The following is a 17,045-nucleotide window of genomic DNA, read 5'->3' as shown; positions in this document are numbered from 1 at the left end:
GTTTTATTGGCCATCAAATACACAGTGTTCATAAGAGAAAGGAGACCTCGAGTGCCTGCTGCTTCTCCAGGGAAGTCCTCAGAGAAGGCGGGCAGTGTGGGGCGTGAGGAGCCCACCTGGGGACAGGTGTCCTAGTCAGTATGTATGTGGCTGAGACACTACTTATAGGGACTCCTCTGCAGTCTGTATAGCCTGGATCCATGAGTAAAGTTCTCAACCTCTGTGGTAGATTCTGCCTTAACCTCTAAACATCCAGCTGGCTTAGAATGACAGAGGGTGGATATGGTGTCAGGAGGATTCCGTGTCCACAACTGGACTGTGTCTAGCCTGGCTGTCTTGAGTCCAGAGGCTCAGTGTCTGTCTGCTGTGGTAATTTCCCCTCTACCTTAAGTCTAGGCGGCTCCCAGCAGTGGCAGCTGTCGAGGTTCCGGTCTCATAGTCACCCATTTGAGCACGCTCCCTACCAGCCTTCCGCAGTTCTCTGGGTTGTTCTGCTTCTCCTCCCTGTTGGCCCAGCCCCCTATCTACAGAAGAACTGGCAGACAACACGGTGTGTCCTGTCCATGTTGCATGTGTGTCACAGCGTGCTGAAGGACAGACACCAGGCTCCAGGTAGTAGGAGCCCCTTGACGTACACTAGAGACCGAGACCACACGTGACAAACCTGCTGAGCAAAGGCAGGAGGACAGCCGCTGTCTCCAAAGCTCCTGGGGTAAGGTGACTTGAATCAGGCAGGAGTAGAGCCCCGCTCTCACCTCGGTTGTGGCAAGGCATGTGTGATTCTCATTAGCCATGATACATCAGAGCTCCCAAGACACTCTGTACCAGGACAGCTTTTCCCTGTCCCAGGAGATTCCCTAGAACACAGCTTTCAGAGGTAGCTTCTGTTCCGTGTTCCTTGATGGTGAAACTTTCCTAAGAGTTGGGGCGGGGCCAGGAAAGTATTACATCCACTCAGGCTGCTCCTTAACATCTTGACTGCTCTGTCTCCCCGAAAATCACGACTGACAGTGAAGTTCCAAAGTGGGCGCTGCTCCACCCTAGCCAGTCCCTCAGATACGCATCATCCTCCCCTGGGCTTGCTTTGTGCAACGTCATGCTGGGGGAAACTGGTGTCGAGCATGTCTTGGAACCTCAGCCTCTATACCTCTCTGCCTAGCAGAGTGTCACTCTTGAAGAGCCCCGTACCTCGAGTAACATTTATTTCTAAGTCATGTTTCAAATGGAGGACAGGGGTACAGAGAATCCATGGTGGGTCCTGATGTGGGTGTGCATAGGGATGGCTGAAGGGTGGGTTTCCCTCCTGGGAGCATCGAGATGAGGGGCTTGCAGCAGTAGGGCAGGGTCTGCTGCCTTCCAGGCTGAGGGGCTGGTGAGCGGTTCTGGGATCCTAGTGCCACCTCGTTCCCATAGCAACATGCGGCTTTAGTGGGAAAATAAAACCAGGGAAACCGACTCTGGAGAACTAAATAACTGCCCGTCACTGGCCTGGGATAATTAATTATTCCCAGCCCTCCTCTGACGGTCCCTCAGTACAGTAGCAGGCGTGTGCAAGCAGCAGGTGGCTATGGACTCAGAGCAAATGGAGAAGATAGCCCCACCGTGCATGAGATAGCCCCAGCCTGCGGCCCCATCCCTGTGGAGACACTGGCCACACTCCTGGAGTGTACCACATGAGCTGACCCTGACACACGTCCGTGTGGTGCTGTGGACAGCGTACTAAGGCGCTGAGCCAGAGGGACAGCGGTGTGAGGGCAGCGGTGGCCTGGGGACCCAGACAGTTGGACTTGGAGAGCAGTCCTAGAGGAGGAAGCCTAGTGCCCAGTGTACTGCAGCTCCTGAGAGTAGAGACCATGGCGTGGCACACGGCAGTCATCCACAGGATGGGTGGGGATAGAGTGCTGGTGCAGGAGCCAAGGGGAGTCAGCTCTCACGGTCACTGTTGAGACGAGTAGGCGCCGGGAGGAGGGCAAGCCCTAGGTTGCGTCCCCTTGTCCTGGGAAGAGAGGGTGCCATGATGCTTGTGAGAAGACAGAGGGGAGAGGGGCAACACAGAGTGGGGTCCTGGGGTGCAGACTTCAGCAGCGTGAGGCACTGAGTGGAGGTTAGGTGCCTGGGGAAAGGTCAGAGGGGCCACACGAGAAACAGCTGGCACGTGGCAGGGAGGCGGGAAAAGACAGGCTACACTGTGCCTCACTGTGCCACCTCCCCTCCACACTCTGTGACCCTAAGTCACCTCACTGGCGCCCTCTGTAGGAGTCAGCCCTGGCTAGACCACATCTGGTAGGAGTGGGTACTCAGGCAGAAACCTGGGGCCAAGGATCCTCCCCACTCTCCTGTGGGTTTGGTTTGCTCTTAAATGACTTGAAAGTTTCCCCACAGACTAACAAGGGGCCCTTTAACCACTCCCATGTTAGGCTCTGTGTCCTCTGACCAGAGGTCTAAGAACAGCTCCCAGAAGGCAGGTCAGCGTGGTCACTGGGCCACGTGCACTCCCGCATGGCGGCTGGGCAGTGCTCACAGTCAGGACGCACCGTCGCTCCTCAGTTAGGCCTTCCCAGATGCCTGTGTCCGTGCCTCACCCGTCACCTAGGTGACTCTGAATGCCGTCTGATGGCTCACTCAGAAACGCACTCCCATTAAACTGAGGAGGAGGAAGAGGGAGAAAGATTGTAGCTCTACCTGAGGAAAGGTGATTTTTCTCGCAGACCTTTCCAAACAGCAGGGCCATAGCTCTCTGTGGAGAGGAGGAAGTAGCGCATGCTTCCCTCCCAGATGTCTCCCTGTTAAGTGGTCCCTTGTTTGAAAATAGCATTATGGTGATCTAAGTAAGAATGACCTCCACAGATTCATGTATTTGACCGCTTAGTCACTGGAAAGCTCTACAATTTGAAAAGATTGGAAGGATTAGGGGGTGTGGCCTGGTTGGAGGAAGTGTGTCACTGGAGGTGGGCTTTCGGGTCTCCGAGGTGAGCAGGAGAGGGGTCACTGGCCACCATGACCTGGCTGCCTCACAGCTAATACGGTGATGGGCACAGTCCTGGGATGGAGGGATGTCCTCAGCCTTCATCCACCTTGTGGGCAGCCAGTGAGAGGAAGCCATCTGTTTTATAAAGACATGGCACTTGGACATGCGAGTCAGAAGTGTGGGCCCGAAATGCATTTGTGCTGCTTGGCAGGGACATGGTCTGTGCAAATCACTGAGCTGCAGAAACACGTCACTGCTCAGTATTTAGTCCCTTTCCTCAATTTCTACTGCAGTTCACAGTGGGCTCTTGGGCAAATAGGTTCCCCCGCACTATCCCTCCCCTCCCGTTCCCCTCCCTCCCTCCCTCCCTCCCTCCCTCCCTCCGCCTTCCCTGTAAAACCTTGGAAAAGTAAACAGGTGGTGCTCACTGGAAGATGAGGAATCCTTAGGCACCCAGAGAGGCCAGGCCAGACCATTCCAGAAAGGCCAGGATTACAGCCCCAGAGAGGCTGGCCACAGGATAGTAAACAGCAGCCACAGGAAGGCTATGAGGAAGGCTGGTCCATCCACATACAGGACTACGTTGCACATTGGCCGCTGCTCTCGGGGGAGAGACCTGGGCCACTGAAGATGGCTCAGCGAAGGTGTCCCTTCACGAGCAGGGCAATCAGACAGGCTAACGGGATACACAGTTGCCGAAAAGTTGAAGGGAAAATGATGCGGAGACCAGGATAATGGCTTTGCATAAATCACAAGTGTGGCTCTGCCTGGGACACCTCATTCACTTTTGGTCACATCCTTTCTGAGGAGTGCTGCGGTCTGGAGAAGGTTCTGAGGAAAGAGATTGAATCACACCAGCTCCCAAGCAGAGAGCGAGCAGGATTTAGCCAGTTCACCTTGTGCAAGGCCTGCAAGGCCTGGCAGGGAGGGGAGAGGGAGGGGTAGGTCGGGACATTTCAAGGCTTTCTGTGGAGCCATACTAGCTAAGCCATTAGCTCCCTCCACAATTTCCATACAAGTTGCAGAAGCAGGAGCCTACCCTCCCTAAGGTAGGCCCAGCACGGCTGCCCTCAAGTGTAAGGGGTTACACCTCCATTTTGAGACCAGAAGCCCTCAGCTACAGCCCCTTCTAGAGTCCGTGTACAAACTGGAAGGTGTTTGGGGTCAAAGGGAATGTGCCTGCCCTGTTGTGCGGCCATGCCGGGAAGCTGCATGCCTGGGCGTTTATACGGCGTTCATAAGCATCTTGGTAGGATAGCGATGGCTGCACAGGACTTGCACTGAGCTGGGAACATCGCTGGGATGACTGAGCCAGGCACAGCGTTCACAGAGAGGAGACCAGAGCAGGTGGGAGGCAGGGGCCAGACCCTAGCCTAGATGACCTCCAGTGGTCCCCTCTGTCTCAAGGCCATGCTCATCCTGTCTGCCTGGTAGCTGTTTAGGGCCTGGCGTGTGAGCCTTCTCTGTAGTGTAGCAGTGAATGTCCCCTAAGGCTCACTCCAGGCATCTGTGCTCCTAACATGTGTATGTCAACACTTCACTCTCACAACCCTATGAGGGTTTCCAGCCATTCCAGGAGGCTACGCAGCTTCGCTCCCTGTGGCGAGTGAGTGCTCCCCAGCCCTAGACGACTGGGCTCTACCCTTGGACCAAACTGGTCAGAACGGGTGCTCAGCAGTTGCTGGACACTGAATAGAACATTGGCTCCAAGAGGACTCGAGCCTCTGTGTGCATCCATGTGGGAGGGGCAGGTAAGGGCCGCCTGGAGTCCAGAAACTTCCACAGCCTGAGGGTTACAGCAGGACTGTCCTCTCGGCAGCTCTTGTCACTGCATCTGTCCGTGTCACTGTGCCCGCCATCCACTGCTGTAGCTCCTTTTCTCTCTCTTCAGTTTGCTTTTAAAACAAATCCTTCCGCCTGACGTAAACTGCCGCTTTACCTCATGGTGTCCGAAGGTTTAAAGGTTTGTCACCAGCTTTCTCTAAACACAGCATTTGAGTTTGTCACACACGCATGTGTTTCTTCTTTTTCCAGTAGTTTGGTTTTCAGGAGTCGGCTGTGTCTGCAAGTCTCAGGCCCTGCCTCAGCCCCAGACCTCCTGCACACACACACACACACACACACACAGACCTCCTGCACACACACACACACACACACACACACACACAGAGAGACCTTCTGCACACACACACACACACAACTCCTGCACACACACACACACCTCCTGCACACACACACACACAGACCTCCTGAACACACACACACACCTCCTGCACACACACACACACCTCCTGCACACACACACACACCTCCTGCACACACACACACACCTCCTGCACACACACACACACACACACCTCCTGCACACACACAGAGACCTCCTGCACACACACACCTCCTGCACACACACACACACACACAACTCCTGCACACACACACACACCTCCTGCACACACACACACACAGACCTCCTGAACACACACACACACACACACCTCCTGCACACACACACACACCTCCTGCACACACACACACACCTCCTGCACACACACACACACACAGACCTCCTGAACACACACACACACCTCCTGCACACACACACACACCTCCTGCACACACACACACACCTCCTGCACACACACACACACACACACCTCCTGCACACACACAGAGACCTCCTGCACACACACACCTCCTGCACACACACACACACACACAACTCCTGCACACACACACACACCTCCTGCACACACACACACACAGACCTCCTGAACACACACACACACACCTCCTGCACACACACACACACCTCCTGCACACACACACACACCTCCTGCACACACACACACACCTCCTGCACACACACAGAGACCTCCTGCACACACACACCTCCTGCACACACACACCTCCTGCACACACACACCTCCTGCACACACACACACACCTCCTGCACACACACACACACACCTCCTGAACACACACACACACACACCTCCTGCACACACACACACACCTCCTGCACACACACACACACACACACAGAGACCTTCTGCACACACACACCTCCTGCACACACACACACACACACACACAGAGACCTTCTGCACACACACACCTCCTGCACACACACACACACCCCTCCTGAACACACACTCTCGACCTTTAGTTCCCAAAGCTAAGCAACAGCACAGCCTTCCCTCCCCTCCTCTTTATGGCCACTGTCCTTCCTGACCTCAGGCCTCAGACACCTCAGTCCATCCACAGAAGCTGACCTGTCCCACTCCCTGCTGAAGCCCCTGACTGCTGAGGACGGGATTCCCATCCTCCAGAGAGCTCGGGATAGGCACCCAGAAAGTGCAGCCCCCACGCCCCTTCACAGCTCCAGCTGAGCCTGTCCCTCCCACCCACACTGTGTGTTTGCTGTGGGCTGGGGGGCACTGTTTCCCATGGGTGCTGGGCCCCGCTGGCCCCGCACTGCATTGAGCTCCCTTAGCAGAAGGCAGGCTTTGTGTGGAGGGGCAGCATTCGCTCACCCAGGGACTAATGCTTCAGGCTGGCCCAGACCAGGTCCCCGGCACAGATGCTAGTAGAGCCCTCTTGTCCCTGCAGGGCCTTGTTGGGGGTGGGCAGAGGATAAGTATGGGGTGATGGCCTGCGGCTATCCCCTGCCCTCCCTTTCCAGGCAAGGCACCGTCAGGCCTCCTTTCTTCACCTGGTCTGTTCTATTCCTTTGTTGAGCTGGACTTCCACACGCCCGTGGGTGTGTTTAGGTCGTGGACCCAGCGGCACTGCACTCCTTACCCAACTCCCGTGTGCAAGAGTTAACCAGGGGGCTGGGGCTGGCTCAGCGGGCCAGGGTTTTCACCGCTTTCACAGAAGACACAAGTTAGGTTTCTCGCAGCCATTTTATGAACAAAGTGCTACATGGGCATGTGCATGCACACACACGCGTGCACATACACACACTCACACATACACCCATACACACACACACTCATACACACATACACACACTCATAACACACATACACTCATACACACACATACACACACACTCACACACATACACTCATACACACATACACACACCCTCACACACATACACTCATACACACACATACACACACATACACTCATACACACATACACTCATAACACACATACACTCGTACATACACATACACACACACACACACATACACTCATACACACACATACACACACACATTTTTTAAAAGAATGATCGAGAAGGGATAAGGCCAGAAGAGAAAAGCCAGCACTGAGTGGTCCAACCAGGGCACCACTGATGGCGCCCACACTGGGCATGGCTAACTTTGGGACCATCCATCTTTGTTTACTTATCGTATCTGACCACAATGCATCTAATCCTCCTTGCTACCTTCAGGTATCTGAAGCGAGCGAGCTGGGCGGCTGGGATTTACCCAGCACGCAGACCAGCCTGGCTCCCAGCCCCACACCGCAGGCCGAGCCGACTCTCACCGGCCTTTCCTTTCCCTCACCAGGTGTTCCACTGTGTCCACTTCGAGTGTCCGGAGCAGCAGAGCACCCAGAAGGAAGACAGCAGTGAGGAGCCAGGGACAGGGGACCTCAGCACCCCAAGTCAGCAGCTGGACCCTCATGCACCGAGGGCACCCAGCGCCAGCTCACTACCGCCGAGTCCGGGCCCCAACTTACACTCACCCAACCAACAGAATCAATAAAGCAGGCAGAGGACATAGTGTGACTCGGGTGGGCCGGGATGGAGCAGCGCGTCCTCCCCCATCCCTGGGAGGAACAGACCTGGCTGCAGAACCCACCCCAACCAGGTTTTTTTTCCCTCTGGGGACAGAGGGTGCCTGTGTTCTCCCCACTCCTCAGGCAGTCTCCGGGGGAGGAGGTGGTCTTGATCTTTCAATCCCTACCTCTAAGCTCACCCAGGTACCAGCCCAGACAGAAAACAGGCCCAAGCTGGAAGGAATTAAAAAAAAAAAAAAAGAAAAGAAAAAAGAAGAAGGTACCCCAGGCCTTGACAAAACCAGAGAAGGGCCCAGCCCGGGAGTGTCCCCGCTGTGGCTCGCTACTAGACAGTTCTGGTCCTGCAGTTTTTCTCCACCAGCTAAGTCAGTGTTGAAGGGAAGTCTGGCCCTCTACAAAGGTCTTCCTCAGCCTCCGATGCTTGCCGTGGGCAGAGCAAAAGTTTGTCCCTCCTAAAAGAGGCTACACGTAGCCCATCACAGCACCTAGCCTGCCAAGGGAAATCCTTGATGTTCAGCCAGACGCACAATGTGCTGCTCAATCTGTGGACACTGGAGTCATGACTGATGAGGTTGCCGCTGTTAACCTGTCCTGGTGTTTACCTGGGCAGGCGTACAAGCAGCTGCTGGAGAACCACCTAGAAGCCATGTCAACAGATAATTGGCTGACCCTGCTGGTTCAGCCGCCCTCGGACTTGTTCAGCCAACAGATGGTGTGTCAGGGGCACAGGCCTGGGCCTAACAGCGAGTCTCCCGGCAACATCGCCTGGGATAGCAAAGAGCAGGTCTCAGGCGCTTCCGGTTTTGACCTCTGCAGCTCCACTCGTCCTTCTGTCACTCCTGTGGTTTCCATGAACAGCTCCTGCCTCTGCACCTCTATGCGTCATCCCAAGGCCCCATGCGGCAACCTTCACATGTCCTGTTAGCATGCTCAGAGGAGGACAGGTCTTGGGGTCTGGTCCAACAGGAGAGGCCTCAGCTGCAGGGGAGGCCATCGAACTGTGAATTCAGGCCTAGGGTGGCAGAGCTGATCCCCAGGGAGACTAGTCTAAGCTCTGGCTTCATTTTGCTGTGTGGTGTAGCTGCCTTTGGTAAGGAGGCTCCTGGGTGGATGGCAGGGTGTAGCTACCGTGTGGGGGTGACTGCCTTTGGCAGCATCCAGCCAGAGTTGCCAGTATCTCTGGCAAGCAAAACTCCCTGCTCCAGGAACCCCAGTCGCGTGGAGGATGGAGTTTGTCACTTTTGGAAGATAAGTGGGAAAGCTTGTTAATTTTGTTCATTTGCTTAAGGTAGATCCTCCTGTAGCCCAGGTTAGCCACACTCATGGCAGTCCTTCTCTGTCAGCACCCCGAGTTCTGAGCTTCTAGGTGTGAGAAAGCTGCCACAAACAAGTTTGTAAAGACAGAAGACAGACACAGGCCTAGGCCTGCAGCCTAGCAGCTTCCCCGGGGGCAGCCAGCAAGGAGCCTCCGGTGTCCACCCCAGACGTCACCACACACACCTATCAGCTGTCATCTCCCATCTGGCTAGCCCAGACTGCCATCCGAGACCCACGCCTTGTGGCTTTCTTTCTCTCTTCAGACCCCCACTGTGCAACCCCCAGTGATTGTGCATCAGGTGATAAGACCACAGAGGCTGCTTACCTTCTGTGCCTGCGCTGCCACGGTGCCCTCAGATACGCAGGAGGGGAGATGGGACATCAAAGTCACCGGTGCCAGTGGGGGGTTCAGAGAACCACGGCAGGCCCTGGGTCACCTGAGCTGATTCCCAGGCTGCCCTTGGGACAGGATGCAGGAGGCCGCTTACCTCCCACTAGACACAGGAGTGCACTGCCCTTGGCTGACGGTCATGTGATGTGCCTGGAGGCCACAGCCAAAGGTGTCATAGCCACACCCTAGGTAAGCTCCACGTTTCCAGGGGACAGAGATGAGCTAGAGCGTGGCTTGTCCCCTGCAGGACTAACCCCTGAGCCAGCAGACTGGAAATGACAGAGTGCTGAGCTGAGCAGAAGTGTAGCAAGTCACGCTGGTTGGAACCGGGGGTCCCCTGCACCAAGTAGCCCCAGCACCGTCCAAGGTGATGCTGGCTCTGAGGACCTTTGGGGGCCAGGAAGGGCCACAGTCAAGCTCTGGGGGACTGAAGCAGTGTGAACTGGTGCTCCCCAGCCCTGCCATTGCCCCTAAGGGCAACAGTGTGACTATAACCCTCGTGGGCTCTGCTTCCAGGGTGTGGCTCCCACAGATGCCTTGTGCCAGCTGTGGATTGGCACCTGCTTCCAGGGGCAGAGCCTCCTGCCCTGTGATCATGTTCTGTAGGACGGCAGACGCCATCCCTGGGGCTTTGAGAAGTGTTTAGTCACACCAACAGGGACGCCGGGGACCATGTGGGTGCTAGGCAGGGAGGTTTGGGCTGTGGGTGGGCTTTAGGGAAAATGCTCTCTCCAAAGCAGCTTTAAGCAGCTACAGAGGTGGTCTTTTGTGCTAAGGCTCAGCCTTTCCTAAACCCTCCGCCCGACTTCTGATCTTAGTGGGGCTGCAGCCCATGGCAGGTGCAGGTCCTTCTCAACGGTTCTCCAAGCTGTCACTTTTCCTGGCCTATTAAATGAAGTGTTGATTCCTGACAAATACACCACATGTGTTTTATTCCTGGAAGATTTGGGAAAAGAAATTCTTTTCAGCAGGAGAGGGACGTATTTGTTAGACGGATTCCTTGCCTCTCCACCAAAGAGTTTGAATTGTGCAAGAAAAAAAATTGCTCAGTAGTTAAGCCGTCATCTCCAGCAATCGTCAGCCCTCCGAGTGCACAGCTGACCCAGTCAATCTCCCGTTCTAACTCAGAAGGTAACAGGATTGCAATCTCAGCCTCTGCAGACCACGGTGTGGAGGGTGGGGGATGGGCTGGTGTGCCGAGGCTGCTTCATACTGACATGGCTCAGACCTGCTCAGGACTGCAGACCTCCCTCCACATGGGAACAGAGGTGTCAGAGAACTGTGCCTCCTAGGAAGTCCCTCACTAAGCTTGGCTTTGCTGTGTTCCCCATCACCCTGCCACTGTGTGGCACATGGAGTTTCGGAGCAGTGCTGAGATGCCCGACACGTGGGCACTGGGCAAGCGCTGGTTACTCTGCAGCACGGTCATGGACTTTATCCTGACGGCAGCCACTACAATGCTGTGCCACCAACTGGTGCACCTATACTCAGGGCCCTGGGGTCCCCAGAAGGAAGGAGAGGGGCTGAGCTAGCCATAGGCTGCTGGAGGACACCCAGCTTTCCCCTGGATGAGGGCCTGGGCATCCCTGGCACTGGGTAAGTGAGGCCTTTGCGCCTATGTGGGCTGCCCTTGGCTTACAGAGGGCAGGGAAGGAACCCATCCCCCACCCCCTCCAGTGTCTGTTCCTCCATGTCTGGTCTCTTGTCCTTCACGTTGAAAAATGCACAGGACTACTTGTTCTAGAATGAGCTTTCAGTTTGGCAGAGGGCTGTCCGTCTCTCTGGCTGGGTCTGGGGTACCCGGCCCTCTACTGCCCCAACCCATCCCTGATTTCCAGTCTCTGCTGCTAGAAGCCAGAATGAGTGGGGCTTCTGGACACATAGGTCTACCCTCAGCCCCCAGCCAAGGACACAGCCACCCCTGTAATTTATGATAACGTCCTCTCAGGCCTTGCCACTTGGCAGCTGGAGGAGTGTGTACAGCCGTGGGCAGTTAGATGGAGTGGTGGCCCAGGGCCACACACCTATACCTGCCATGTTCCAGCCTCTCAGTCTTCCCAAGGGCTAAGAATGTCACCTAAAGCCAGTGATCGTGGCTGTTACTACTTTGAATGTAACAAAGCAGGGTCTCCAGACCTTTGAGGGAAATCACAGTGTAGTGCAGAGTGGGTTCCGTCTCTCAGCCCCAGGGGTTAGAGCTGGGAAGGTGTGGTCAGAGCTTTCCCTACAACTTCTGGTGGCTGCTTCAGGCCTACATTCTGACCTATTGTAGCCGGATGTGGGGACAGTACTGGTGTCCAGCTGTCACAAACATTCCCTCTAAAATTGGCTTCAGGCCACAGTTCTGCAAGAATGCAGGGGATCGCAGCGAGGATTACTGGGGTCTCAGGACCCCAGGGCTTAGGGCAGCTCTGGATCTCAGGATGGCCTTCTAGAAGTGGCCTTCTAGGACACCATGTGAACCTGAGAGCCAGGAACCTCCTTGTCAGACTGGCTTGGGGCTGATGTCCCCAAGTCACTTTGTATCTCCACACCCATCCCCAGCACCCGGGATGGTAACTGGCTTGGGTTGCGCCTTTGCAGTGAAGGCATGTGACTGCTCCCCGTGGGTGGCGATGCACAGTGCCCATGAGCTGCTCTGGCCGAACTTGTGTAGACTGGATCTTCCAGAGGTGAGAGCCACTTCCCCTCCATGGCTACCATTTCTGGGCCTCTGAAGAGGCCACCTCAATATGGTGTGGGTCAGGCTAACTGAGGAAGTGTCCAGGGCAGTGTTTGGAATGTGTTTCTGAGGTGGTGGGGCATCTTCGTGTTGTGACCCTCAGTTCATGTGTGTGCAGGGCCACCATAGAAATAAAGCAATGACTTCAATACCCGAGCTATTGGGGAGCCCCTGTAGCTCTCCCCAGGGTTCCCAACCCCGTGTCTGTCGTGGGTGCTCTGTGGGCTCCCCACTCCTTCCCCTCCTCTCATTTCCTGTGTCATGAGGTCAGGGTAGCCCAGCAGCCCTTCCCTAGCCTTCCTGCGGCCTGCCTCACCTTGAGCATAGTAGGTTCACTTCCTTGTCACTTCGAGTGGACTCTGCATCTTTGTGACAAGCTAGAAGCTGGTGTCTGTGTGTCTTGCCTCAGCTCTCCACTGTCACCACTCTGGGTTAGTAAGTGCGCCAGTGCCAAGGGTCGTCTAGAACCCTTGCTGACAGTGGATGAACAGATGGATGCGTCCCACTCCGTGCATCCCTGGGAACCTGTGCTCAGGTATCAGACTTCCTGTTCACTTCTCTCAGATTGGCCTACAGTGAGTTCTAGGTGCACCCAGGTCCAGGTGACAGCTGAGCAAACTCTGAGTCCCCAAAGTGGGAACCAGGGTCAGAGTTCTGAGAAGGGACCAGCGCTATGGTCATACCAACAGAGGTCACGTAGGGGACAGGGAGGAACTGGAGGCTCTGTGAGTTCAGGGGGTGTGCCCTGCATCAGATTTGCTGCTTGTAGCTCGGAGGGAAGGCTGCCCAGAGTCCCTGGGAGAGTCAGACTTGAGGGTGCCAGCTGGTACTGATGGAGAATCACAGGGATGTCACCAAGTGGCCCAGTTTCCATGGAGGGATAGGAAACTCTCTTCCCTACTTGCTCCTGGTCAGACAAGGACACTGCCCACCTCCACACCAGCAGACAGAGCGTGGGGCGTACCGGTGTGCAGGAAATGACCGCTGCGCCTTGTCAACTGCCCAGACCCAGTTGTTCCGTTTCTCTGTAGGAGTTCAAGCTACAGCTGCAGTCAGGCAAGGCATCCGTTTTGTTTCTGAGAGGTTGACATCACCCTTACAGCTCATCTACCCCAGCAGAGGCCAAGAGCAGGTGAGTTGGTGTCCCATGTCCCCCATGGATTAAAACCCCTACCCAAGGAGAGCCTACCCCCCCTAGGCAGGCCAGGTTGCGCATGGGATAAGCCAGCAAGAGGGGGGCCCAGGCTGAGCCCTGCACCAAACAGCTGGAGCCTCAAACATGCATGGGGACATTCAAATGCAGGGTTTGAAATGGTACCATCAGTTGATTTCTGTGTACTGCATATTGGGACATAGAATTCATCTGTGAGTCGGCTCCCACCATCACCATACGCTTCTATTTGAGGAGGATTAGATCTATCTAGCCTTGGAGGTGTGCCACTGGGGATGGTGCCTGGACTGGACCTCTGAAACTGCAAGCCAGCCCCAGTTACATGCTTTCTGAGTTGCCTTTGTCACAGCGTCTCTCCGAAGCGTAACTGTATGAGAGGCTGGCACCAGGTTTTAGGGAATTCTGGGACTGACCATGTGTTTTTTGGATGCTGTTAAGCAGGGCTTAGTGGGCAGTCCTAGGAGGAGTGTGCCAGACAGCGATGCTGAGTGCAATGTGGATGGAGCAGACAATTGTTAGCAAATGCCTGGAGGCCGTTTGCTTTATGCTCTTGTCCCAAAAATCTGCTTGAGACTACTTGAAGTTTGGACTAATGTCTCTGGCAGAGGAGATCCGAGATGGCTTAGTACTGTCATAGAGTTATTAGAAATGACTCACGTGGATCTACAATGAAGAGAGTACGCAGGACAAAAGATGAAAATATAGTTTGAGAATGTGACTTATCACCCACCAGGCAGCCTGTCCTCAATTCTCCGTGACACCCCACTCCCAAATCCACAAGAGGAAGCCATCTTTCATAGCGAGATCACGAAGTATTTATGTCTCTGCCTGGCTTGTTTCACTTGACGTTACATCCCCTAGGTTCATCCATCCTTTTCAGTGATGACTAGGATGTCATTATGTAAACATGAACTCTGCACGTTCATCTGCAGACGGACTCTGGCTGGTGCTTGGGCTGTCTCGAACAGTGTTCCCAGCACAGACCTGCAGGTGTCTCTTGGACCCAGTTTCATTGCTGGGGGTGGCTGGTGACAGGTCTGTCTGCAGGGTTTTCACAATGGCCGCTGCAGCCGTTGCTCTCTCCCTCCAAGTGGTTAAGGCTTGGCGCAGTTACAGCTGTCTAGCAGGTGAACTAGGGCATCACTGTGCTTTTGGTTTCTAATCCCACACCTTCCCTGCTGGCCCTCTTACATCAGAGAACCACATTGTCAGAAATTTAACCAACACAAACCCCCCATCACGTGGTCTGTATCTACGGGTGCATGTGCTGTTGTTTTGAATGTGTATTGGGGGACAAATGGCCTCAGCCCCGCCAGGAGGTCTCTCGGCACCTGCCCCACCCTCAGCTCCCCTTAGTGGCTGTTCTTTACCTCACACGCCCCACTTGTCGGCTTCTGCTTTTGTTGGCTGTAATTCTGAAATACAGCTGTCTCCTTCTGGTTTCAGTTCTTCACACAAGTTAGAGTCTTGGTCTGTGTATGGACAGCCACTTTCCCGTCCCCTGGAGACTGTCCTTTCTCCGGTGGCAGCTTTGTTGAAAACCTGAACTGTGGTCTGCGCTGTGGTCAGGCAGGAAAGCTTGTCCCAGCTACACTTGCTGTGCTGGGTTAACCTGGAGGTGGGCCAGAGCTCCATCCCCACCTGTCTGAAGCATGTTCTGCGGGACGACCTACGAGCCACCGTCTCTCCAGCACGCTCGCTTCAAAGTGGCCAGATCCAAAATTCTCAGAACATGAATTTCAGTGTTGAAAGGCAATCTGAAGGGCTGGCTGTGGCTCACTCAGTAAAAGCCCTTGCTCAGCATGCAGGAGGCCTGGGCTCCAACCCCAATCCCTCACTTAGCCCCTCTTCCTGTGTGGACATAGGACAGGAGTGGGGCTGACACCTCTCTGTGGCTGCTGACAGCAGCACTACCCTGCTTTAGGTTCTCTAGGGCCACCGGGCCACATGGGAGACTGCATGGATGCATTCTACACCCCCAAAGGGTTCTAGCTGTGCAGGGAACAGTTAGCCCACAGCCCGGGAACGTAACTGGCCCAGCCAGCATCCCAGCGTGTGAAAGCTGCCCACCTCATGCCTGGGTGCAGGTGGACAAGGCAGTGGGGGAAACCCACTAGATTGTTTCCTTTCTCTCCCTCCCCTGCTACTTCTCTCTTCTGCGTTGCCCCAGCAAGTCACCTGCCTCAGGGCCCCCCTCCAGCAGCTGGTGCCCCACGAGGCATTGTTCCTGCCCCGGGAAAGCTGGCTCCAATCCACGGCACAGGGATCCATTCCCTGATGTGACCCAAGATAGGGTGTAGAGGGGGGAACATGTTCTAAAAATGGGACATCTCCTGACGTTTCCCAGACACCCACAACAGCATACATCCGTGTGCACACATCCGTGCTTGAGTCATCCCACTGTTTCCTGTGTGGGGTGCGTTGCTAAGGGGGTTGTCTTCCCTTTACAGCAACCATCCCCCCGCCCTCCACCTTGAGAAGTACTGTGACCCCAAGACCGCCTGGGTCCAGTAGATCTCTTCCAGGTGTCACAACCTGAGGGTCATAAAACCAGGGCCTCTCCAGGAAAAGTTAGGGGGGCTCCAAGGCCCAGTGTGCCCAAGACCTAACACCAAAGTCACTGTAAAGAGCCCACTCAGATAGGCCTGGGCCGAGATGCCAGTGACGTCAGTGTCCTGCCATGAGCGGGTGCCACACACCTGGATACACAGGCAAAGGAAGGTGGGGTTTGGCCCCAGTGTGTGCCAGGAGGGACCTCTGACTCCTGGTCGCACTGGCTGGCCAAGAAGGCAGGGAAGTGCTGGCAGACAGCACGCCAGCCTCCTCACTCCCATGAGCCCTGGTTTCATTCCTGGGGTTTCCATGGGCCGTGAACACTTGGGCGTCTCTCAGGTGGAGAGCGGAGCTGCTGGCTCTGGGCAGAGGCCCCGAGATCTAACCAGATCATAGTCATTGCATGTGGCCGGAGGGACGTGAACACATTTTCCATTTTATTTAATATTCCACATGTATTTCAGGATCTGAGACTTTTCCCAGACCCTAGGGCTAGAAGAGAAATTAGGTGCCCCCTTTTCCAGTTTAAGGGGCTTCTGTCTGCTGTGAGGGGCTGCAGAGGTCAGGGCCCTTCCCGCACTGCACCCTCCTTGGGTCTCCACCGTGCCTGTGAGGGTGGGGAGGGGTGCTTCGCAGAGTTCCCAGGGCTTTTTTCTTCCCGTGGCCATCAGAGGGTCTCTGTCCTGGCTTGGCCACACTGACGTCAGACTAGCCTTTGTTGCTGCCCGCTGGCTTTTCCCTGCCCTGTGCCAGGCACTCTGACCTTGGCCATTTTTCGTCACCCGCTGGCAACTGTGGGGTGGTGTAGGTGCCATTCCTCTGCCTGAGGCAAAACTTTGATGTAGTGTTGGCAGCATCCTGAACGTCAGTCAGACCCACATGCTCATCCCTGCAGCTGCCTTGAAGGAGTGGGCAGCTCCTTCCCTCCGGCCCTCCCCACACTCCAGGACCCAGGCTCCCAACCCACCCACCCCTGGGGTCCTCGAGAGCCAGCCCCGCCCTGCCTGCACTGCAACCTCCAGGCATCCAGACGGGGAAGCGGCTGCTGGATGTGGACACTTCCTGGGCAAATCACCCCATGTCCCAAACACTGCCGAGCAGGCTGCACGCTCGCAGCGGGGAGGCTCTGCATTCCTTTCCTGGCCGTTCTTGGGCATGGGGGAGCCGC

General features: G+C 55.5%; 1 protein-coding gene across 4 annotated transcripts in view; it reads left to right on the top strand.

Moving 5' to 3' along the window:
* Btbd9 (BTB domain containing 9) overlaps positions 1 to 10,346 on the top strand; it is a 357,625-nt gene extending 347,279 nt beyond the window's left edge. For 3 of the 4 annotated variants that reach the window (XM_006256185.5, XM_063279037.1, XM_063279038.1), the window contains exon 11: positions 7,492 to 10,346. In XM_006256185.5, the coding sequence (XP_006256247.1) occupies positions 7,492 to 7,689 (198 nt within the window). In that variant the 3' untranslated portion in view covers positions 7,690 to 10,346. The remainder of the gene's footprint in view (positions 1 to 7,491) is intronic. The other variant, NM_001013073.1, reaches the window with a different exon arrangement.
* Positions 10,347 to 17,045: the final 6,699 nt, after the last annotated feature.

Source organism: Rattus norvegicus, chromosome 20 (genome assembly GCF_036323735.1).
Source record: "Rattus norvegicus strain BN/NHsdMcwi chromosome 20, GRCr8, whole genome shotgun sequence".
In the NCBI taxonomy this organism is placed as follows: domain Eukaryota; kingdom Metazoa; phylum Chordata; class Mammalia; order Rodentia; family Muridae; genus Rattus; species Rattus norvegicus.
This window is presented reverse-complemented; position numbering and strand designations above follow the sequence as displayed.